Source organism: Chiloscyllium plagiosum, unplaced genomic scaffold (genome assembly GCF_037043375.1).
Source record: "Chiloscyllium plagiosum isolate Xiang-an unplaced genomic scaffold, Cpla_swu_hap1 HiC_scaffold_10, whole genome shotgun sequence".
NCBI lineage: Eukaryota > Metazoa > Chordata > Chondrichthyes > Orectolobiformes > Hemiscylliidae > Chiloscyllium > Chiloscyllium plagiosum.
This window is the reverse complement of record NW_028270148.1, coordinates 73,011,548-73,037,847: the sequence shown is the minus strand read 5'-3', so window position 1 is coordinate 73,037,847 and position 26,300 is coordinate 73,011,548. Positions and strand designations below refer to the sequence as shown.

General features: G+C 39.8%; 1 protein-coding gene across 1 annotated transcript in view; it reads right to left on the bottom strand.

The window, feature by feature from the left end:
• tiam2b (TIAM Rac1 associated GEF 2b) overlaps positions 1 to 26,300 on the bottom strand; it is a 243,392-nt gene that overhangs the window by 17,262 nt on the left and 199,830 nt on the right. Inside the window, exons 14-19 of the mRNA XM_043696135.2 lie at positions 24,437 to 24,505; positions 13,014 to 13,139; positions 10,489 to 10,597; positions 5,375 to 5,554; positions 2,852 to 2,970; positions 1,427 to 1,535 (exon numbers count right to left, since the gene is read on the bottom strand). Coding sequence (XP_043552070.2) covers positions 1,427 to 1,535; positions 2,852 to 2,970; positions 5,375 to 5,554; positions 10,489 to 10,597; positions 13,014 to 13,139; positions 24,437 to 24,505 — 712 coding nt within the window. The remainder of the gene's footprint in view (positions 1 to 1,426; positions 1,536 to 2,851; positions 2,971 to 5,374; positions 5,555 to 10,488; positions 10,598 to 13,013; positions 13,140 to 24,436; positions 24,506 to 26,300) is intronic.

Below are 26,300 nucleotides of genomic sequence, written 5' to 3'. Positions count from 1 at the left end.
TGATTCTCCTCGTCACTTGCTCAAAGAATACAGTCAAATTTAAAAGGCACAACCTTCCCTTAAATCCACCGTGACTATCTCGGACTAGTCCATGACTTTCTAATTGTCAGTTTATCTGATCTCAGGATTGATTCTAACAATTTGCCCACCATTGAAGAAAGACTAAAGGGTTGCTTTTCAGACTGGAGGCCTGTGACCAGTGGCGCGCCACAACAATCGGTGCTGGGTCCACTGCTTTTTGTAATTTATAGAATTATTTGGATGTAAACACAGGAGGTTTAGTTAGTAAATTTGCAGATGACACCAAAATTAGAGATGTAGTGGACAGCAAAGAAGGTCACCTCAGAGTACAATGGGATCTTGATTAGATGGGCCAATGGGCTGAGGAGTGGCAGATGGAGTTTAACTTAGATAATTATGAGGTTCTGCATTTTGGAAAGACAAATCAGGGCAGGACTTATACACTTAATGGTAAAATCTGAGGGAGTGTTGCTGAACAAGAGACCTTAAAGTGCAGATTCATAGCTCCCTGAAAGTGGAGTCACAAGTACATAGGATAGTGAAGACAGCATTTGGTAAGTTTTCCTATATTGAACAGAGCATAGAGTATATGAGTTGGAATGTCCTGTTGTGGCTATACACAACATTGGTCAGGCCAATTTTGGAACATTGTGTGCAATTCTGGTTTCCTTCCTATCGGAAAGATGTTATGAAACTTGAAAGGGTTCAGAAAAGATTTACAAGGATGTTGCCAAGGTTGGAGGATTTGAGCAATAGGGAGAGGATGGAATAGGCTGGGGCTGTTTTACCTGGAGCATCAGAGGCTGAAGGGTGACCTTAGGGGTTTATAAAATCATGAGGGGCATGGAGAGGATAAATAGGCAAGGTCTTTTCCCTGGAGTGGGGGGGTCCAGAACTAGAGAGCATAGGTATAGGGTGAGAGGGGAAAGGTATAAAAGAGACCTAAGGGGCAACATTTTAAACACGAAGGGTGGTGTGTGTATGGAATGAGTTGCCAGAGGAAGTGGTGGGGGTTAGTACAATTACAGCATTTAAAAGGCATTTGAGTGAGTATATGAATAGGAAGGGTTTAGTGGGATATGGGCCACGTGCTGGTAAATAGGACCAGATTAGGTTAGGATACCTGGTCGGCATGGACGAGTTGTTTCCATACTGTACATCTCTATGACTAGCTGGAGTATAATTATTTTGCACTTCTTTTGTATACTTTTCAAACAACAGAACCACATTTGCATCCTCAGGTCAGAGGACTGAGAAACATACACATGGACTCAGTTTGCTGCTCCAATGGGAATTTGCTTTTTTCTCAACCATAAATGAGAGTTTATGCATATTACTCACTCAATCTGGTAAAGCTTAATTAAATCAAGGAAAACCCTTAATCAACCCCACATTCAGTACTTACCAAAGACTGTCAGTTCAGGATCTTTCCTCATTCGACTCAGGGATGGGAATGGATTTAACCAGGTAACTGAAGAGTATAATAATAGCTCACCCATTGAAAGCTCTGTGACCTAAAACAGCAAGTTGAATATTTAAGCTCCAGAACAAAAGCAAATCCCTAAAAGACTGCCAAAGACAAGGACAACAACATTGGCTCAGTGGAAGGTGAATTTGATCTTGCTGAATTCCTAAGTGTCCAGGGATGTGCAGGCTAGATGGATTAGCCTTGGGAAATGTGGGGTTATAGGAATGGGCTGGGTCTGGATATCCTTCAGAGGGTCAGTGTGGATTTGATGGGCAAAATGACCTGATTCCACACTCTAGGGTTTCTGTGATTCTAAATGCAAAATCAGATCAGGATTGATTTAAATTTGTGCAAATTTTCTTGTTGATCATCGTGTGATGAAACAGAATACACTAGAGTACATCTATGTGCACATGGAACAGTCTGTATTAAATTATTGATCATCTGCCTGTCCTTCCAAACTTGATGTCAGTGCAAAAAGGAATGTAACAGAATTCAGATAACATACTCTCCATGGGTAAGGGGAACATATAGCTGAATCTCCCTTGAGGTCTGGCTCTTAAACAAAAGATGAGTGGACTAATCTAGAGTGTTACGTAATGAACATGTTCTGATGAAATTGACAATGTCAGAATTACAACATTAGCTTGTATTAATTTTCAGTCAGTAGTTTGTGAAATTATTCTAGAGCAGAATGCACACATGGGATACAAGAACACTTCCAAAGCCCTGGCATACTCGACTGGGGTTTGAATGCCTTAGACTCTAAAAATAATGGTTCTAACTACCATCCATTAATACTTGGACAGAAAATAGTAATATCCAAGAATGTTAATGAATCAATTTCTAAAGGGTCTGCTTGCATGTTATTGCCTAAAATAATTCATCCAGGTTTGATTTTCAGGATACAAACCATCCACCAAGACCCGGAAGTCTGATATCCATTTCATGCTGAAGTTATTTGGCTCAGTTACACCTGAGAATTGATTTCAGTTTCTTAAGCTTTGTTAAGGAAATGAAAATTCAGTCAAGATTCTTACATCGGATTGCTAACTTACAAACCCAAATGGAATTGTATGATTGAGGACCACACTGGATTTGACTGTGATGTCTTTACAGTATCTGGATTAGAGTGGTGCTGGAAGAGCACAGCAGTGGTTTCCAGCACCACTCTAATCCAGAATCTGGTTTCCAGCATCTGCAGTCATTGCTTTTACCCGGTCTTTACAGTATGCCGACACTCACGGTCTCAGCTTAATTGCAAGGACTGTCCACTATGCAGAGGCACGAAATGGTAACCTGTGTGAAGCATAAGGGGGGCAAAAAGAGGAAGAAATAAGTAGCTGATGCTAACAGTATTACCTCTTTTTTAGTTCCCGGCTGTTCTGCAACCAACTGGTCAAATACTGTGCCATAGTCGTCATAGATTTTTTGCATCTCATTAATATGACTGGCCACTTTCTCCATTGCCTTTAGAGCTTCTGGAATGGAAAAATAAAACAAAGTCATTCAGCAAAAAAATTACAATTGCTGGTTTTCATCCTTAAATCCTCAATAATCTGCATGTACGTCAGCAAAATATTTACAGATGGCTACCTTCTTTGGCTTCGCTTTTGTTGATCAGAGTGAAAGATGTAAAATTTCAAGAAAAGGTATTTTGTCTGACTTCAGCAACTAGAAGTGAGCAACTACTGCTGGTTAGTAAAACTTTCACTGTCTGTCCTATCTTTAATATAGAGTTATGGTCTCAGTAAAACATCTTCCACTGCACCAGGGTGACATTTTCTACTGGTGTAGAAAATATAGAATGAGACTAACAAAAGATTAGCAGCGACAAGAATCTCACTTCATTCACCTGAGTTGGATCATTATGTATAGAAACTCCAAGGGAAAACCTTGCTAATCACGCATGCATAAGTTTATAGGTAAATTTGTATTTTCAGAATTATATTTGCAGATACATTCTATTTTGCTCAAATATGCAGAACCTGCAGGCAGTCAATCCATGTAACATTTTGTAAATTCCACTTTGGAAATAGAACCAGTCTGACTTATGATTGGGATGCAGGCTCTAACCTCACACCTTTAAGGCATTATCTGAGCTGAGGTGTCACCTTTTGTTTTAAAACCTTAAGTTATCTTGAGAATGTGACTGAAGAGAAATTCTGGGATTTACATATTAAAGAACCAAAACCAGCACACCAGTCTAAAAGATGAAAGACTTAACAAGACTGTTCAATATATCACTGTATGACACTGTAATCTATTGCTATAAATTCTGTGTCTTATGATCTTATATTCCACAGCCACCTGATGAAGAAACAGCGCTCCGAAAGCTAGTGCTTCCAAATAAACCTGTTGGACTATAACCTGGTGTTGTGTGATTTCTAACATCATCCATCCCAGTCCAACACCGGCACCTCCATATCATTACTTTCCAAAGACTTCAGCTAACAAATTTTGTTATCTGTGGAATTCTTTATCACAGCGGTCTGTTGAGGTTGGGTCATTAAAGTATTAAATTTTTAATGAATAAGGGAATCAAGGGAATGGGGAAAGGGAAAGTGAAGTTGACGATCAACGGGTCAGCTTTGATCTCATTGAATGGTGGAGCTGACTCAATGGCCTACTTCAGCCCCTACATCTAATGGTCTTACCATTGGAGTATTCCTTTCTCCCTTAAAACTTGCATTCTTCCTCAGATCCCAACTCCCACTGTCCAAGCCACTTACTAGGGTAAAACTGAAGAGTGATAGGTTAGGAGAGCTACTAGTGAAAACCTTGTGCTACTGGCTAAAGCATGTTCAAGCAACAATCAGTAATATTGCATTCCTCATGAGAGCGAGTGATGAAATGGCAATGTCACTGGACTTGTAATCCAAAACTCCAGGCTAATATCCTAACATGTTCAATGGCTGATGGTGAAACTTGAATTCAGTAAAGAAAAAGACAACCCTGGAATAAAACCCATGCTCAAAGATGACCAATGTCAGTTGTAAGAAGCCATGTGATTCACTACTATCCTTTAGGGAAGGAAATCTGTCATCCTTACCTCGTCTAGTGCTTCTAGACCCAGAGCCCACATCCCATGAGTGAGCAAATAGAAGATAAAAGATGATAGCATCTGAAAACCTTTGAAAAACATCTATTCATACATAAAAATAATGTACAAAGTTGGTAAAAGTAATTTGATAAGGTAACTAGACAAAGATCGGGGTTTAAAACAGGGCAGGATGCATACGCAGCCTGCCTTCAGAGGGGGGGGGGTTGAACTGAGACGGGAGGATTTACATATACCAAACTCAAACCAAAAGAAATGTTCATCTCTTCTAGATTTCTATCCGGAATGACAGTAATGGCTTTTGTTTTGCCAACTACTTTTATAGGACATGTAAGGGACATGTGCCAAATGTAGACAAATGGGAGTTAAGGAAACCTGGTTGGCATGGACAAGATGAACTAAATGGTGTGTTTCCCTGTTGTATGACAATAAATGTTTGCATGCAAGTTTCCAAATGAGAACCTGATCAAAGCTTTTCCTGTAAACTGTACTGAATAATTTTAGATTAAGAATTATTACAAGGTGCTAGACTCAGGAAGCTTTAGAAATTAATAAAGATTAGATGTCTAATCCGAGGGACAACTGTGAAGATGGTGCTCAAAATTTTTCCCCCATATTTTCCTGCTATAAGATTCTGAAATTGCTTTCCATTCAATTCATTACCCAACAGCTGGGACCAGGCTGGCACTGGACACCAAATACAGGTAACTAAACACTCCTCAACCCCTACCACTTCTGGAGATAATGCTTTTGGGTAAAAAGAAATTCAATGGGATTTTAAGACTAGTCATGTCTTGATCTTTGGCTTGTCATTTAGTACTGACCTGTTAGATGATAATGCTCCTCACTCTCTGGATCAGTTAGAGACACGAGCTCTTTCAGCAGGAGCGGATATTTCAGAACACGTTGAACAGGCTTGATCAGATAAGACTCCAGGGTAAAAGAATGCTGTTTTGTTGGATTCCGGGCATCCAAGAATTCTTTGAAGGCTTTGTAAGTTTTAGCTAGGATAAAAAACACTTAATTAGGACAAAATTTAAGATGAGAGGAGGAAGATTTAAAAGGGAACTAAGTGGCAACCTTTTCTACACAGAGGGCAGTTTGTATGTGGAATGAACTAACAGAGCCATAGAGATGTTCAGCACAGAAACAGATCCTTTGGTCCAACTCGTCCATACCGACCAGTTATTCTATATAAATCTAATCTTATTTGCCAGCATTTGACCCATATCCCTCTAAACTCTTCCTATTCATATACACACCTAGAGGAAGCAGTAGATACAGGTGTAGTTACATGCTTAAAAGACATCTAGATAAGTAAACAAATAAGAAAAGTTTAGAAGGATATAGGCCAAACGTAGGCAAGTGGAACTACTTTTAGTTTGGGAAATTTGGTCGGCACGGTCAAGTTGGACCGAAAGGTCTGTTTCTATGATGTACAATTGGAATATCATAAAACACACTGAAAAGAACGAGATTAGAGAAAACAGTTTTTTTTTTAAATGCATGACTGTGACTTCAACCATATGGCTAAGGCTTTGAGGGGTATCACTGCTGAAGTGATTTCAAGCACATGAACAGTAACTCTATGGAAAGGAACAATGATTGTGTTGACTATTTTTAAGCACTTACTGTATTCAGGTTACTAAACGTAGAAAGCGGTTTTCAAACATGCTTTTTGTTAATTATTAGCTACTTTCTGAATTGTGATTTTTGATTGGTATTTTCCATACTTGCTTGCTGGTGGGATTCTTGTGTGTCAGGTTGTAAGTTGTTCCTTTAATGAGTAATGTTTGAGTAGAGTTTTCAATATAATGGCAGGGACCATATGAATAAATAGTTTTTGTTATTAAAGTACAAAAATAAAAATTAGAGGAGAAACTCAGGAGCCTGGCAGCATCTGCAGAGAGAAAGTAGAGCTAATGTTTCTAGACCAGTGACCTTTCTTCAGAACTGATAGCAGCCCGCACAAGGTGGGGCATGGTGGTGGTGCTGGGGAGAGGAGGAGAGAGTGGGTGGGTAGAGATGGAGCCCAGAGAGAGAAAAAAAAAAATCAGGTAAACAGATGGTTAACAGTAAGCAAGAGAAGAAAAGCAGCTTGTAACATGGACCATAAGTAAGTGGAAGTGGGTTGACTGTGCTGAAAGCAGCCCATGCCATGACAGAGCCTGGGGGTTTGAGGGTGGGCCAAAGGTGGTGGTGTTCAGTCTCTAAAATTACTGAATGCAATATTGAGCTGAAAGCTTTAGGATCCGCAAGCATAAAATGAGATGTTTTTCATCCACCTTGCATCGGGTCTTGGTGGATGACTGAAGACAGCCTGATACAGAAATGCCGGCCAGGCAGCAAGGTGCTGTGTTGAACAGGCAGACAACTGAAAGCTCGGCATAATTTCTGCGAATAGAACATTGGCGATCTGCAAAGCAGTTGCCCAGGCTGCATTTCGTCACCCAATGTATAGGGGACCACGTGTAAGCAATAAATGCAGTAGACTAAATTGAATGAAATGCAGGTAGCTTGCAGCTTCACCTGGAAGGTGTGTATGGAGACTTGGATAGTGAGTGAAAAGTGCTGTATCTTCTGTGATTGCATGGGAAGCTGCCTTAGGGAGGCGTTGATCAGTGTCCTGGAGAGACCAGTCCCCTGAGGAAGGCTGAAAGGGAGGGAAAGAGAATACATGTCTGATGGTGACATCTTGCTGGAGGTGGCGGAATTAGTGGCTTACGTTCCTTTGTGGATCTGGTGAGGTGGGGAGTGAGGATTGAGCAACGCTATCACTGTTGTGGGAAGGGAAAAGGGGTGAGAGCCAAAGTGTGGGAAATGGATCAAACATGGCTGACCTATCAACTTCAGTGGTGGGGAATCCTCAGTTAAGGAAAAAGGTGGACATTTCTGGAGGCCCTACCCTGTGGAAAGTGGTATTGTCAGACCAGACATAACAGAGACAGAGAAACTGGTAGTTGGTGTGTTTGTAGTGGATATCAGTGGTCGGCCTATCCCCAGAAATTGAAATGGAGATGCTGGGGAAGGAAAGGTGGTTAAGAAGCCATTTAGCATGCTTGCCTTCATTGCACAGACCCTTGAGTATAGGAATTGGGATATCATATTGAGGTTGTACAGGACATTAGTAAGAGTCAAAACGTATGGCGCTAGAAAAGCACAGCTGGTCAGGCAGCATCCGAGGAGCAGGAGAGTCGATGTCTTGGGCATAAGGCCTTCATCAAGATTGTGGAGGGGGAAGGAGATAAATGGGGGGTGGGGTGGGGCTAAGTGGGAAAGATAGGTGGGATGGTGATAGGTGGATTCAGGTGGGAGGTAAAAGGTAATTGTGATAGGTTGGTGGGGAGGGTGAAGAAAATAACCTCCTCAGTGGAATAGAGATATCGTTCATACTTAGCATACAAGCATGATCTTTGCTGAGGTTGAGATAGAAAACTTACGCTCTTAAATTTCTGGAGAGATTTGGTTTACTGCTTAAAAGGTCCTCTTCCTCCCACATCTAGTATTTAATATTCCTGTGTGTTGCCTCTGTTCATTCTCCTGTCACACCACAGGCCTAAGGCATAGAAACTACAGTATGCATGACTTGGAGAAAGTGAGAGACTGCACTCTGCACCACAACACTCCTTTCAAACTTCTTCAACTTTAAGTACAAACCTTTAAATATCTGAAAACAACAGCCAAAATCTAGAACCAAAATATTACCTGTGGCACCAAAAATATGGGCACTATCCAATCTAATTTGTTTGCTAGCATTTCTACCAATCCCAATTTGTGAACCAACTGCACTCACCGGAGTGATCAATATAATTCAATTGCTTTTCGATTTCAAACAACTTTCAGCTTGGAAATGCCTTGACACTGGCTCCAAAATACTTCTACTGTCCCATGGAGGAGTTTAATATCAACAGGTCATTCTCCCTGGAGTCATGCTGTAGTGATTGTAATGAGGTCAGCCAGCTGGACCTCAAAATGTGAGTTCCCTATTTGGGGCTGTTAATCTGGTCCAATTAGCAGCTCTGGCTGACATATAGGTGGTGAGATGATTACACTCTGGTACCTAATTCTGAATGAGGCAGTGCTAAAGTCCAGGATTGTTCAAGTGTAAATAAAGGGCGATTTGATGGTGGATACCAGTTTCTGTGGAATTATTTTAATACAACCTAAATTGGGAACTCAAAGATGTTGCTACAGGATTTTATGTGAGGTGGTGTGATGGTAATCAAATTCATGAGACTTCATTGCAGTACATGACCATGGAAAAATAGTGGCTTGTACAAGTGCAGGATCTTCAAATATAATTTTCGACATGCTATCCTGTAGGATAGCAAAAAGTCATCCCACATTCTCACATGTAGTCTCTAAAATACTAGTGCAATTATCAAAATAAATCTCAAGTCCAAAAGAGAAATGCCTCAATTTCAATTCACAAAGTACTGGTACAACACATTAGTGCTACAGGCAGATGGGGCTATAACCACAAATCTTCAGAATGTTGATGAAATTGAAAATTATACTCTGCATTTAATTTGAGCAAAAATGTAAATCAGAAAAAAAAATAGAAGCAATGCATCAATGAAAGAAAAGTTGCTTTAAGATAGGCGTTCAGTGTTGGTAATTAACTGATAAATGTGGCACATCATTGGCAATTATTGATGAATGGAGATTTTATGGTTTTCCTCCTCACTGCTTCTAAACTTAATTCGCTTTGAGAAAAATGGAACACCAACTCAGTTTTCTTGCATTCTTGAAACAACAGTGGGATTTCAGTCAGCAACTGAGGCAGAAACCCATTCCAGTGCTGTACACATCAATTACTACTTCTGACCAAAATACAGCACTACAGAGATTCTGCACCATTCATTTAATGGCCTAGATTTTCCAATACAGGATGAGGCCTCGGATTCGATTTGTATTTCTGAAACTCTTCTGGACCCTGAGGAAGTCCTGATGTAAGTACCATAAATATGTTTACATGAGTTAAGTACCATAAACCTGTTTACATAAATAGGTTTACATGAAACCAGTCGCTGGTTTCACTCTTTCCAATTGCTCCACAAATGGCCAGAACCACACAGCCATTTGCGATTTTGTCTATACTTGCCCTGCTCTTTTACATGGATTTACTTTGTATTTTTAGGTAGCTCTGAAGCCTGCTGTGTAGCGTACCTCTAGGCAATTCAGCTGCAATATTAAAGCTCCAATACCCAAAGCACCACTTAGCCCCACACAACAGTGCTGAACAACAACCTCCACCTCCCTCCAATATCTTTATTACTGGCACCTTTCCTGAACCACAGACAGTGCTCAAAACCACTTGTACCCAACCCACCTACTTCTCAGATCATGAACAGTTCTCACATTCACTCACACCTGTCACATCCCCAAGGACTGTTTTGCACTCACCCTTCTTCTATTCCTTGAACCAAAGACCGTGCTGAAACCCTTTTCAAATGCCCTGCAGTCCTAGACCATAATCAGGGCTCACACTGCCCAGTGTCCACTCTCCTGGTGCACCTTCTCAAATGCCTGGCTTATATTTAGGCAGTCAGAAGAATCAGAATTGTTAGGAGGTATGAGAGGAGATCACTATCAGGGGGCATAAGAGGGGATTTGATCACAGCTAGAGGAGGGTGAGGAATTCTAATCACTCAGTGTTGACAAGGGGGGGCTGATCATTGTTGATTACTGTTGGGGTGATAAGAGAGTGATGTTCTGTTGGAGTGAACACTGTTGGAAGCACAATCACTTAAACTAAGGAGCAGAGTAACCACTTTCAGGAGAGCAAGGAAGAAATGTGGAGTTAGGTCCCAATGTAAGAAAGGGTGTGGAGTGGTAATCCAACAGGAGTGCGTAAGACAATACATTCTTGCTGTGCCCTCAAAAAATTCGATATTTAATGGAGATTTCATAATATTTATCCTTTATGCTAGCTTACCTCTTTCCAAAACTTTCTGGGCCTTTCTGTGGTTTGCACAAAAGCCACTGTAGAGTTTGAAGTGGTCAGCATAATAGAGGAACGAACCTCCCAGGGAAAACAAGAGCTTCTGAAACATACACATCAAATGATTGCAATACAAAGTGAACACAGCCTTGACACTTGGTGAGCTAAAGCCCTGAAGCTATATCTGTAGTGATAATTCTGTAAAGCACGACATTCAAATACATCAGAGGGGTTGTGAGGTGCAAAAGTTTAAATTGCAGTCCTAATGGGCGATAAAGAATAAAGCAGCTTTAATCAATGGGCTGAACACTTGTTTTCTGTGTATATTTGGTCAGCACCAGTTTAGATACAAATGCACCATTCACAACAGCAACAAAACTGGGAGAGACCCCAAGAATGGTTGATGGGAAACTGCATCATCAAGCTCTCCGGAAGGTGCTGACTGTTGTGGTCCATTGACTTCATGATTCACTGGGACTTTAAGTGGCTCCAGTTTACGATGCACCTAGACAGGAAATGTTGACAGACTATTTTACGTGAATATTAATCCTGATTACTATCCAGTGACCCCCCACTTTAAACCACCTTTGTGGAGTATTCAGAAGAGATCAAGGAAAATGTTTGGTTATAACGTTTGTGCATTAACAAATGCTTACTGGCTTGATGATGAGTCAAAAAACTTACGTACATATTAAAAGAAAAAGCAGAGAGACTGTGTTAACTTCACTTTAATTGCTACATTACTTTGTAAACCATTTATTTCCTGTGGCTTTGGTTGATGAACTAATGGTCTGTGGTAATGCGGCGAAGCAAAGTTTTCATCCCAATCTCGTATGATATAAAGTCGGGGAGAACCTTTTAGCAGTGACCACTGGATAGGAATCTGATGTATAAATTCAAGGTGCTAATGCCCTACATCTGTGATCAATTCTAAACATTTCAGTCTGACCGGCTTGGAATGGATTTTCCTTTTCTAGTTGGCTACTTAATTTCATATTACGTAGTCCAACCTGTACCCAATAACAAAATGCACATATCATTTAGTAACCAGATGTAAAGCAGTCCCACTGAATAGCACAAAACTTACTCAGGTTCTAAACATCAACGAAATCAAAATGTATGAACTATAAAATATAAAAAATTCCAACAAGTCTTGTGGAAATTAAGCATAAACCACAGGAAACCTAAGGTATGAAAATTATCACACTGCTTGGGAAAAAATGTCAATCTAACAGTATTGCATACGTTATGTATTTAGCATCCAACTTGTAAACTACTCAAAATATCAGAGCACTGTGAGTAGTTTTGGTTACCTCATTTACGAGGAGAAACTGTTTCATTGGAGGCAGCACAGAGAAGGTTCACTAGGATGATTCCCAGTATGGAGGGATTGTCTTATGAGCAAAGGTTAAAAAGGTTGAGACTGATCATTGGAGTTTAGAAGAACAGGAGGTGATTTCATTAAAACATACAGGATTCTTAAGAGGCTTGATAGGGTAAATGCTGAGAGGATGTTTCCCCTGATGGGAGAGTCTAGGACCAAAAGGCATAGACTCTGACTTTAAGGGTGCAAATTTAAGACTGAGGAGGAGGGGGAGTTTCTTCTCTTAGAGGGAAGTGTGTTTTTGGAACTCCTTACCACAGACAGCTGTTATGGCAGAGTCCTTGTGTATATTGAAGATTGAGACAGATAGATTCTTGATCAGTAGGGAAATCAAGGGTTATGGAAACAGGGCTGAAAACTGGATGTGAGGATTTTTGGATCAGCCATGATCATATTGAATGACAAAGCAGGCTTGAGGTGTTGAACATACATTCCTGTTCTTATTTCTTATGGTCTTACCTCTTTGTCTGGTTGTGTGTCAGATTTTATTTGGTAACACTCCACTAAAGCACTTTAAGATGCCAAAAGCACTTGTATATGAATTCAAGTTATTCTATGGAATAACTAAGAGGTTCTGTTGCATTCTGATTTGACAGCTCCAACCAGATCATTTAAAGGAACAGATCTTTTCCAGATTGAACGCTGTACCTGGGACTGTGCAAACCCCTGAAATTAACTGCACTAAAATCTATCTTTTTATTTACTGAAATATGTCAACTCCCTTCAAATCAGTCCATAGGTATAAGCAATGTGTGGCCAGCTGGAAAAAGGTCTGGCTCTATATTTGGCTGGCTGGAACATCAATTCAGAGTACAACTGAGCTACTTTAGATCAAACCTTGCACATAATTTTTATCACAATTTGTGCTCAGTTGATGTAAATACTCCTGTAAACAGCAAAGAACCTTGAAACAATTTAGATGCAGATCAGATATTTTAATTGAGCTCAGATCAGATATGTTAGCTTCGACCTTAAGAATACTGCAGATATTGGATCTGAATTAATCTTAAATTATAATACACAGAACAACTATCCTAGTTTTTAAATGAATATTAATAGTAGTCACTGTAATTCTATTAGACCGTTATAGCCCACTTACTGAATCCCTGATTCTGCACTCCAATTGCTCACTTACTTTAAATTGAGATGGAGTGTCCAGCTTGCTAAAATCAGGTGATAAGGCAACACCATCATCAAGTGTCTGCAGAAACATCTTCTGAAACTGGAGCATTTCTGGCAAACTTCCAAACAATGACTCCATCTGCAAAAACATGGAAACAGAGGATGTCTGGTATTCTATGCAGTGCAGAAATTCATTCCTGTCATCTGTCTACACACTTTGGGTACAGGAAACACAAATCCAACTACTGAATATATGAATGCTTCACCAACGGGTGCAGCAAGAGTCGGTGATATCAAATCAGTCTGATTTGCACATAGTTTCATTAAAAGTTATTTTTGGTTATTATAGAAACTGTTTCTCTTCATTTTTGTCTTTTCTAAAAACTGTTATGAAGACATGGATGCACTGTGCCTTTCAGAAAGTTAAAATCTAGCAGAACTACCTGACAACACCAAGTGTTCTCAATAAGGTAACAATGTAACACTTGGTCGAAAGCTAGATTAGCTGAGTTGCCTGGAAATGACTAAACAGATTTAAAAATTAGGACAATCAGTTTAAAATTATACTCCAAAAAATAAACTCCAATCAAGTTTGAATTTAGTATACTGACAACCTTAAAAGCCAATGACACAATCAGGTGCTTTGGGGATATAAGACTAGAGAAAATTGAATAGTTGGGAAGAGAACTGCCATGTCATCTGCATGTAGAGACTGCCTGAAAAATAACTCTTTGAAAGGTACCTTTAATTGATCAGTAACCTGTAAAGCAGAAATCCCTAAGAAGAAGAGAGGATTTGAAATCTGACTGGTTTTGAATATCAATTTTTTTCAGCAAATCTTAATTGGTGTGTTTTATTGGACTAGTATTAATGAAGGGAAAGTAAAAGATAGGTTAGAGGAAGGAGTTGTAAATAGTTGTTAGTTAATTATTCTCTGTTATACTTTAAGAAATAAAGTTGTTACTTTTACTTTAAGCAGGAGGACTTATCCTGTATCATAACAAAACAAAACTGGAAACTGAAATGAGACAGTTGTTTTGAAACCAGTGTTTGAAAGGGTATAAGTTTCAAAAGCAAGTAACCTTACACCCACGGCAAGATTCATAACCAATGCTTGAACAAGCAGTAATTGGAGCTTCAATTGCAGACAATTTGAAGCTAAGCGATATATAAATGCAGCTTTTCCTGGTAACAAATAGTTTATTGGTCTGTGGACTAGTGACCAGTTAAAAATGGAAACTTTTTTGGCAAATAACAACTGGAGATTGGTTCTCAGGTAACTGAACAGTTTGGAGCTGAGAATAAATTAGAGAGAGTACTCCCCAGTTCCAGAGTGGGCCATCGTTTTCTGCTGTCAAAACTCACTAAAACTTGAAAAACTTTATATTTGCTGCAATAGTTTTTATAAGCTGTGACTTTTAAGTAATGAGTGAGTGACTTTTTAATAAGAGAACCAATAATGTCTCATCAATCCATAGAAAGATCATTGAAGCAACGCATTAACCAACAAAAAAAGGATATATGAATAAAGGTATGTTAGAACAAAGGTACGTCAGAACAAAGACTACTGAACTATCTGTCCCATTTTTGCCCCCTCTGTCCATAACCTATTTTAGTGTGTGTGTGTGTGTGTGTGTGTGTGTGTGTGTGTGTGTGTGTGTGTGTGCGCGCGCATGCATAACGGGGACTTTATTTGGAGATTAGAGTTTTAATTAATAATTATTATAAACCAACAATTTATAACAGGGATTGAACTAGAACTGGAGTCGAATTACTTGTAATAAATAGATTTTTTTTTAGGTAAAGAAACCTGGTCCATGTTTTCTATCAACATCGGCCTGAAAGTAAGATAAACTTGTGCACTTTTAAAATCTTTAACTGTTGTGATGACTCTAGAATAATGGGGTTTGATTTCCAGTACATTACCCCAACAATTTATAACAGACACCTAGTGTGCATAAGAATAGCAAAACGTAAGATAGATGAGGACTTGGAAACATTTGTTATCACGGAAGAAGTGGTGTTGGGCAAGCTAATGGACCTAAAGGTGGATAAGTTTCCTGGCCCTAATGGAATGCATCCCAGGATGCTAAAAGAGACGGCAAGAGAAATAACAAATGCACTTGCGGTAATTTTCCAAAATTCGCTAAACTCTGCGGCAGTTCCAGCAGATTAGGAAACAATAAATGTGATGCCACTGCTTAAAAAAGGAGGTAGATGAAAGATGGGGAATTATAGACCAGTTAGCTGAACTTCTGTAGGGGGAAAATGCTTGAATCTATTATCAAGGAAGAAAGAGCAAGGCATTGAGACAGAAACTGTCCTATTGGGCAGAAGCAGCATGGGTTCATGAAAGGCAGGTCACACTTAACTAACCTACTGGAATTCTAAAACGATATCAGGAGCATAGTAGACAACAGGGACACAGTAGACGTGGTATATCTAGATTTCTAAAAGGTGCTGCTGCAAAAGATAAAAGTGCATGGCATTACGGGTAATGTATTAGCATGGATAGAGAACAGGAAGCAAAGAGTGGGGATAAATGAGCATTTTTCTGGTTGGCACTAGTGGTGTACCTCAGGAATCAGCATTGGGACTGCAATTATTCACAATTTACATAGATGATTTAGAGTTGGGGACCACGTACATTATGTCAAAGTTTGCGGATGACAATAAGGTGAGTGGTACAGCAAAGTTTGCAGAGGACTGTGAAACTTTGCAGAGGGACAATAGATAGTTTAAGTGAGTGGGCAAAGGTCTTGCAGATGGAGTACAATATTATTAACTGTAAAGTCATCCATTTTGGTAGGAACAACAGTAAAAAGGATTATTATTTTGTAATGAAGTGAAAGGCGTGTAATATACCTTTAAGAGAGAGTGAAAGCTGTTGTAAGACAGCGTTTACAGTCTCAAAGTGTAGTGGACAATTGAAAATATTTAACATTTGGCTGCTGTGCTCACAACAGTTCAAACTTAACCAGATTAAATTATGCCCCAGGGTACTAAAACCCAATCAAAGCTGAATTTTATTATTTTGACAACATCGAACCAATGAGATGATCTGATGTTTGGGGTATAAATAAGTCAGTATTTTGAGTGTTATCCAGAAAGACAGCAACAACCTACCATCTAGAGAGGGAGGGAGAGGGGGAGAGGGGGGGGAGACAGAGAGAGAGCGAGAGCGAGAGCAGGGCGGCAAGAGAGACTGCCATTCAAAACACTATCAAAAGGTACCTTTTTCATACAAAACCTTTTGCAGCAAAAAACCAAAGATGACTCAGGGAGATCTACAGCCAGAGGAAAACAGATGCCAATGATGACAGCCGCTGTCTGATTTGAAAAATTAAGTTGATATAATTTTAAAAGGGGCTTTTACTGGATCAGTATACTGTAATAGAGTTGGAGGTAGATAACAAACCTTTAAGAAAAAGGAAGCTTAGAGTTGTAAATAGTTTTTGTTTAATGTTCACTTTTAGAGTTAAAGAAAAAAATGATATTTTTCTTTAAATAGTGGAATTTGGGGAGTTCTTCGTCACTCATACTTTAACAGATGAGGCCAGGTGAGTTTTCCTGTGTGTTGGTTTAATTAGCAGAAGGATCCACCACCATGTCGTAACAATTTGAATTGTAAAAACTTGCAGCATGCTGCCATGCAGAGGGACTTGGGTATCCTTGTGCATGAATCAAAGAAGGTTAGTCAGTAGGTTAAACAGGAAATTAAGGCGGCAAATGGAATTTTGTCTTTCATTGGCAAAGGGATTGAATTTAAAAGCAAGGAAGTTATCTTGCAGCTGTATAGAATACTGGGAGGCCACACCTGGAGTACTGTGTACAGTTTTGGTCTCCTTATTCGAGAAAAGATATACTGGCACTAGAGGAGGTGCAGAGGTCGTTCACAAGGTTAATTCCAGAATTAAGGAGGTTGGCTTACGAGGAGAGACTGAGTAGACTACAATTATATTCAATGGAATTTAAAAGAATGAGGGGGTCTTATAGAAACATAAAAAATTATGAAGGGAATAGATTAGATAGAAGTCGAGTGGATGTTTCCACTAGCAGGTGAAACGAGGACAAGAGGGCATAGCCTCAAAATTAGGGGGAGCAGATTTAGGATCAAAGTGAGAAGGAACTTCTTTACCCAGATGGTTGTGAATCTGTGGAATTCCATGCTCAGTGAAGTTAAAAATTTAATGTTTTTAAAGCTAAGATAGATAATTCCTTTACTGTTCAAAATTAAGGGTTGTGGTAAGAGGGTGGCTAAGTGGAGCTGAGGCCACGATAAAGATCAGCCATTGAATGGTGGAACAGACCTACTCCTGCTCCTATTTCTATGTAACAAGGCAACTGCTAAAACGGATGTGTCTAATTGAAGTCCATTTGCACTGAAGATTTTACTTATTTTACCAGTCATCCAGCTGGCTAGCAATGCATTGTTCTGGTTACTTCCATTTCACCATGGAATCAACTCTAAGTAGAATATAAAAACTTTAATGGCATACAAATTCATCTTTTACAATATCAAAAAACACAGGGCTATTTAAACAAAATTACGCTTTAGGCAAGACTACTTTTTGACTTGTATCGTTTTGGCTTCACGCTGTCTGAAGTATTACTGTAACCAGGCATGAACTCAAACCAAATGACGTGAAATAAGCCCCAAAAAGTTTTCCTAAACATTTTGAACATGTAATTTTGAAAGATCAGATATGATCATATTTTCACCCAACACTTAAATGGAACCACCGTTCATATCTCTGTGGGGTCAGAAGTAGCAACATGACGTTGCCCTACAGGCGCTGTGCTGTTCTTTAAAAGGTGCTCAAGGAATTTACATTAAAAACAAAATATATCTATATTGCATCTAACATTATGAAGCGTCTCGAAGGTGTTTCGCAATTTGTAAATAGCAATAGTCAGGATGTGGGGCAAAAGGATACAGCAGGAGATAGAAAAGGAGTGTAAGAAAGGCAAGGTTACAGTGATCATGGGGGAATTTCAATATGCAGGTTGACTGGGAAAAATTAGGTTGGCAATGAATTGCAAGAAAAGGTATTTGTGGAATATCTACGAGATGGCTTTTTGGAGCAGTTTGTGGTAGAGCCCACAAGGGAACAGAGAATACTGGATTTAGTGATGTAAAATGAGGCAGACTTGAGAAGGGAACTAAAGATGAATGAACCCTTAGGGCTGCAGTGACCATAATATGATATAATTTACTCTAAAATTTGAGATGGAGAAGCTGGAATCAGATGGAATAGCATTACAGTTGAATAAAGGTAACAACACAGGCATAAGCTGGCCAGAATTGACTGGGAGAAGAGCCTAGCAGGAAAGACAGTGGAACAACAATGGCAGGGAGCTTTTGGGAGTAATTTGGGAGACACAGCAAAAATTCATCCCTAAGGAAAAGGGAGGACGAGGCAACCATGGCTGACCAGGGAAGTCAGGGACAGCATAAAAGCAAAAGAGAAAACATATAATGCGGCAAAAGGCAATGGGAAGTCAGGGGACCGGAAAGCCTACAAAGACCAATAGAGGATGAAGAAGAAATAAGGAAGGAGAAGATTAAATAGGAGGGTAAGCTAGCCAGTAACAAAGAAAAAGATTGCAAGACTTTCTTTAGGTATATAAAAGAGGGGCAGAATTGGACTTTGGGCCACTGGAAAATGACCTTGGAAAAATATTAATGGGGAACAAAGAAATGGTGAAGGAACTGAACAAGTACTTTGCATCAGTCTTCAAGGTGGAAGACAAATAACATGCCAAAAATTTAAGAGGGTCAGAGGGCAAAGGGGAGTATGGTGGCCATTACAAAGGAGAAGGCCAGAAAAATTGAATGGCCTGAAGGTGGATAAATCACCTGGACCAGATGGGCTACACCCCAGAATCTGATGGAGAAAGCTGAAGAGATAGTGGAGACGCAAGTGATGATCTTTCAGAAATCATTTGAATCACTGGACTGGAAAATTGCTAATATAGACCCCCCTGTTTAAGAACAAAGTGAGGCAATAGATGGAAAGTTACAGGCTGATTAGCCTGTATCTCGGTCGGTGGTAAGATTTTAGAGTCCACTCAGAAGGAAAAGATTTCTGAATATTTGGAAGTATATGGCAAAATACGGCAAAACCAGCATGGTTTCATCAAGGGGTGATCATGCCGGACAAATCTGCTAGAATTCTGAGGATGTAACGAGCAGATTAGACAAAGAACAGCCAATGCATATTACCTACTTGGACTTCCAGAAGGCCTTTGACAAGGTGCTGCATAGGAGGCTGAAGGGCTCAGTCAGCATGGCTTTAAAGGAAGGTCATGCCTAACTAATCTATTGATGTGGTAACTAACAAGTTAGACAAAGGAAAGCCAGTGATCTATTTTGATTTCCATAAGGTCTTTGACAAAATGCCTCATAGGAGAATGCTAAATAAGAGCCCATAGTGTTCGAGGCAAGGTACTGACATGAATATAGGATTCCCTGACTGGCAGAAAGTAGAGAATGGGGATAAAGGGGCTTTTTTCAGGATGGCAGCCAGTGATTAGTGCAGTTCCACAAGGTCAATGTTAGGACTACAATTACAACATTAAATATCTGGACAAAGGAACCAAGGCCACTTTTGCTACATTTGCAGCTGACACAAAAATAGATAAAGGGACAGATAGTGTTGAGAAAGCAGGCAAGCTGCAGAAGCAGTTGGATAGGCTGGGAAAGCGGGCAAAGTAGTGACAGATGGAATACTGTGTGGGAAATTGAGAGATTATGCACTTTGGTAGAAGTAGAGGCATAGACTGTTTTCTAAATGGGAAAAGGCTTCGGAAATCTGAAACGCAACGGGACTTGGCTTTCCTCATTCAGGATTCTGTTAAGGCTAACGTACAAGTTCGGCTGGCAGTTAGGAAGGCAAATGCAATGTTAGCATTCATATCAAGAGGACAAGAATACAAGAGCAGAGATGTACTGATGAGACTGTGTAAGGTTCTAGTCAGATTGCATTTGGAGTATTGTAAGTAGTTTTGAGTCCCATAGCCAAGGATTGGTGCGCTGGCATTGAAAGGAGACCAGAGATGGTCCATGAGAATGATTCCAGGGATGAAGGGCTCGTCATGAGGAGCAGTTGAGGACTCTGGGTCTGTACTTAATTAAGTTAAAATGGATTGGGGGGGGGGGGGGGATTAAGGAATCTGATTGAAATTTACAGAACACTGAGGGGTCTGGAAACAGACAAGGACCCAAGGGCTAAACCTCAGAGTGAAGTGACAATCCATTAGAACAGAGATAAGGAGGAATTTCTTCAGAGGGTGGTGAATCTTTGGAACTCATTTCAAGAGAAGGCTGTGGAGACCAAATCAGTGAGTGTATTCAAGACAGACATAGACAGTTTCTTGATTGGTAAGGGGATCAAGGGTTATGGAAAGGCAAAAAAATGAGGTTGAGAAAAAAAATCAGCCATGATTGAATAGTGGATCAGACCTGGTGGGCCAAATGGCTTATTTCAACTCTTGTATCTTATGGTCGTACAGGATTTCATAGCTGGAGGAGAAGAGCTGGGCAAGGGAAAGTCCATGGGAGGTGGGGGCCTTCAAAACAAGGATCAAAAACGTTAAATTGAGGCATTGCTTGAGCAGGAACCAATGTAGATCAGTGAGCACAGGTGTAATGAATGAATAGGACATAGGACAAGCAGAAATTTGGATGACCTCAAGTTTATACAGAGTAGATTTGGATTCCAACCAGATGAGCCTGAAATTGTCAACTACATAAAGAGTTTCAGCATCAAATAGTCTAAAGGCAGTGGTAGGTTCAGAAATTTGTATAGATGTTTGTTTAGAAACTAATTTCAGATCAATTGGCAGGGAGTGTGATGGAGAGTGATTGGGAACAAAATTTGTTTTAGGGAACAAAGGCTATGGACTTGACATCCTAAGCCTTAGTTTCAAAAATTAACCCAAACAATCCAGTAATGGATGTTGGATAACCAGTTTGATCAATATCAAAACTTTTTTTTTAAAAAAAAAGGAGCAAGACATAGTTTAGAAACATCAGGCAATCAAGAATGATCATTGGGGAATACCATAAGACATAGGAGCAGAAATTAAGCCATCCAGCCTATCGAGTCTGCTCTGCCATTTAATCATAGCTGATAAGTTTCTTATCCCCATTCTCCCAATTTTGACCCATAACCCTTGATACGCAAGAACTCAGTCTTAAATATATTCAATGACCTGGTCTCCACAGCCTTGTGTGGCAATGAATTCCATAGATTCATCACTCTCTGGCTGAAAATATGTTTCTCCTTATCTCCATTCTAAAAGGTCTTCCCTCTGCTCTAAGGCTGCGCCCTCTGGTCCTAGTTTCTCCTACCAATAGAAATATCTTCCCAACATTTACTCTGTCCAGGCCCTTCAGCATTCTGTAAGTTTCAATTAGATCCCCCCTCAAACTTCTAAACTGCATCAAGTATAGACCCAGAGTCCTCAAACATTCCTTGTATGTTAAGCCTTTCGTTCCTGGGACCATTCTCGTAAACCTCCTCTGAAACGCTTCAGGGCCAGTACATGCTTTCTGAGATATTAGATTAGATTAGATTACATTACAGTATGGAAACAGGCCCTTCGGCCCAACAAGTCCACACCGACCCGCCGAAGCGCAACCCACCCATACCCCTACATTTACCCCTATACCTAACATTACGGGCAATTTAGCATGGCCAATTCACCTGACCTGCACATCTTTGGACTGTGGGAGGAAACCCACACAGACACGGGGAGAACATGCAAACTCCACACAGTCAGTCGCCTGAGTCGGGAATTGAACCCGGGTCTCTGGCGCTGCGAGGCAGCAGTGCTAACCACTGTGCCACCGTGCCGCCCACTATGGGAGCCAAAACTGTGCACAATACTCCAAATGTGGTTGAACCAGCGTCTTATAGAGCCCTAGAAGTACATCCCTGCTTTTATATTCAAGTCCTCTCAAAATAAATGCCATCATTGCATTTGCTTTCTTAACTATTGACTCAACCTGCAAGTTTACCTTGAGAGAATCCTGGACTAGAACTCCCAAGTCTCTTTGCATTTCAGACTTATGGATTTTCTCTCCATTTAGAAATAAGTCCATGCCTCTATTTTTCCTAACAAAGTGCATGAATTTCCCACATTGTATTCCAGCTGTCACTTCTTTGCCCACTCTCCTAACCTGACCAAATCCTTCTTCAGTCTCGCCGCATCCTCAATGCTATCTTTGTATTGTCTGCAAACTTAGCCAGAATGCCTTCTACTCCTTCGTCTAGATTATTAATGTATAAAAGGAAAAGTTGTGGTCCCAAAACGGAGACTTGCAGAACACTACTTGTCACTGCCATCCTGAAAAAGACCCTTTTATCCTCACTCTCGGTTTTCTGACAGACAGCCAGGCTTCTAGCATCTTGCCTCTGACACCAGGGGCTCTTATCTTACTTAGTAGTCTTCTGTGTGCTACCTTCTCAAAAACCTTCTTAAAGTGCAGGTAGATAACATCCATTGGCTTTCCTTGGTCTAACCTGCTCATTATTTCCTCAAAGAATTCTAGCAGATTTGTCAGGCATGACCTGCCCTTGAAGAAAGCTTGCTGGCTTTGCTCTATTTTACTATACACTTCCACAAATTCAGAAATCTCATCCTTCACAATGGATTCCAGGATCTTACCCATGAGAGGGGTTAGGCTAATTGGTCTGCAATTTTCCGTGTTTTGCCTTACTCCCTTTTTTAAATAGGGGTAACTCATTAGCAATTTTCCAGTCCTCTGGGACCCTCCCTGATTTAGCGATTCCTGAAAAATCATCACTGATGCCTCCATACTCTCTTCAGCTATCTCCTTTAGAACTCTTGGTTATAGTCCATCTGGTTCAGGCCATTCCGTTTTTCTAGCATCTTCACCTTTTTGATGGCCACTATACTCAGTTCTGCTCCCTCACTCTTGAATTTTTGGGATATTACTAGTGTTTCCACAGTCAAGTCCGTCGCAATGTAATTACTCAATTCCTCAGCTATTTCCTGGTTCCCCACTACTATATCTCCAGTGTCATTTTCCAGCAGCCCAATGTCTACTTTTGCCTCTCATTTGCCCTTTATAGATCTAAAGAAACTCTTTTACAGTCTTCCTTTATATTACTGGCTAGCTTACCCTCATATTTAATCTTCGCCCCCATTTTTTCATTGCTCTCTGTTGGTCTTTGTAAACTTCCCAATTCTGTGGTTTCCCATTGCCCTTCACCACATTATATGCTTTCTCTTTTGCTTTAATGCTATCCCCGATTTCCCCAGTCAGCCATGGTTGCCTCATCCTCTCTGCACCATGCTTCTTTTTCCTCACGGTGAATCTCTGCTGTGTATCCTGAATTACTTTGAGGTACTCCTTCCATTGCTGTTCCATTGTCTTTCCTGCTAGGCTCATCTCCCAGTCAATTCTACCCAGCTTCTCCTTCATGCCTCTGTACTTGCCTTTATTCTGCTGTAATACATTACCTCTGATTCTAATCTTCTCTCTCTCAAATTGCAGAGTAAATTCAATCATATTATAGTCACTGCCTCTGAAGGGTTCCTTCACCTTAAGCTCCCTTATCATGTCTGCCTCATTGCACAGCATTAAATCCAGTATTGCCTGTGTCCTACTGGGCCCCACCACAAGCTGCTCCAAAAAGCCATTGCCTAGACATTCCACAAATTCCTTTTCTTGCAATCCACTACCAACCTGATTTTCCCAGTCCACCTGCATATTGAAATTCCCCATGATCACTGTAACTTTGCCTTTCCTGCACATCTTTTCTAACTTCTGGTGCATCTTGCTCCCCAGCTCCTGAATACTAGTTGGAGGCCTGTACATAACTCCAACTATGGTTTATTTTTTACTTTTGCAGTTCCTCAATTCTACCCAAACAGATTCTACATTATTTGACTCTACTTTATTTCTTTCTATTGACTTAATTTAATTTTTTAGCATTAAGGCAACTCCACCCCCTCTGCTCACCTGCTTATCTTTTCAGCAGGATGTATATCTTGACTACTCAGCTCCCAATCCTGATCCCCTTGCAGCCATTTTCCGTGATGCCCACCACATCATGCCTACCAATTTCAATCTGTGTCACAAGCTCATTTCTTTTTTGAGCGTTTGATATGACCTATTTTGGTACTATTTAGAATCCTTATTTCAAGAATTTAACCATGCAGTTCCAAAAAAAAAAGGGCATGGATTTGGAAAACAATGTGTTTCAGACTTGACAGAAAATGGTAGTTAGAGATGGTGGCCAGTGAGAAAGATGGAGTCAAGGGGTAATAATGGCAGATGTGAAGCAGAATAACAGGACGCGAGGAGAAAGAAATGTTCGCATAAACTAACGGTTGTCGTGAAAACAATAGGCAAAGGCCTTAAACACAAGTGTTCTGAAAATAAACATTCTAACATCATACCTCATCCTGTGTTAAGAAAGTCTCATTTTGTAGGGGATCCAGGTATACTTCAAACAGACAATTCAGATCCTATAAAAGATACAACCATAAAATCATCCAAAAATTATGAAACCTTCATTCATCTTAAAACATTTTAAGTACTTTTGTATTATGTTCAAGCATTCTACCATTACTTAGTACTTCACTTCATCAATCCTTTTAAACATCTGAACACGCTCTGGGATTATTTTATCTACTGTTTGTTCCTAAACCTGAAAATTCACAGTTTCTTTCGAAGACATCAGCAATTAAGCATTTCCTCAGTTGATGAAAATCTAAAAGAATTCTATAAAATAGATCCACAACAAGCAATTAATTGCAACTAAAAACAAAATTAAGCTGGCTTTAATGTAATTCAGTCATTGAAACCTTGAAATTTTCAAAGGCATTATCATCTGATCTGCATCCTAAAATAAATAGGCTTGAAGGATACTGGAGTTCAGTAAAAGGGACAAAAGTCCTCTAAATGTGATGATCTTATGTCAGATATGATTAGACAGTATTAGTCACATTTCTCAGGGGCATGGGTCTCCCCACACAGTAGTATCCCTAATTGATGATCTTTTTCAAAGGCAGGACAGGATGATCAGTGTAGGATATGGTACAAGGATGATATTGATATAGCTGTTGCACTCAAATGAAGTTTGAAGCAAGGCATATTGTTAGGATATGGTAGAAGAGGCTTTATTTGCATTTCCCTGTGCTAAGTATGGAGACCCTGAAATAGTTCCTTTCTCAAACAACATCCTTGGCTTAGGTATGCAGTAAAAGAAAAGAAATGACAACAGGAAATTATCAAAACAGCCATTCAAATTCATTAAGGGAAAACAGTATGAGAGTAAGTTTGTGGGAAACAGTCAGACAGTAAAAGTTTTTATAGGTATATAGAAATAAAATTGGTGAAGACAAATTACGGTCCTTTCCAGTCAGAACAGGGAATTTATAGTGGGCAACAAAGAAATGCCTGAACCACCAACTACATCCTTTGGTTCTTTGTTCACAAAAGGGGGACATAAATAACAGAATAAATGTTGAGAAATGCAATTTAGTGAGAAAAGAACTGAAGGAAATCAGTATTAGTAGGTACATAGTTTTGGGAAAATTGATGGGATTGAAAGCAGATAAATCTCCAAAACCTGATCAACTAATCTCAGAGTACTTAGGAAGTGGACCTAGAAATAGAGAATGCATTGGTGGCTATCTACAAAGATTCTATAGAATCTGGAACAATTCCTACAGATTAGAGGGTAGCTAATGTAACTCCTAATGTAAGGGAGGGAGAAAAGAAAACAATAATTATAGACCAGATGTTAGTACTGGGGGAGAATGCCAAAATCCATCTCAAATTATTTAATAACTGAGCACTTAGAAAACAGTGCCAGTGTCAGCATGGAGTTACAAAAGGAAACTTATGCTTAATAAGTCTGCTGAAATTAGAAGATGTAACACGCAGTGTTGATAAGGAGGAACAAGTGAATCTCTTTTATTTGGAATTTCAGAAGACTTTCAACAGTCCCATTCAAGAGATTAGCATGTTAAATTAAAGCACATGGGATTGAAATGGATAGAAAACTGGTTCACAGACAAGAAACAAACAGAGTAGGAATAAATAGATCATTTTCAAAATAGCAGACAGTGACACGGAGGGTAAAGATCAATACTAGGAACCCAGTTATACACAATACATAATGTCTTAGATGAGGGAACGAAATACAATATGTTCAACTTTGTAGATAACACAAAGCTGGGTGGAGGGGATGAGCTCCGAGGACAATGCAGAGAGGCTTCAGTGTGAAAATGCATGGCAAATGCAGTGTAGCATTGA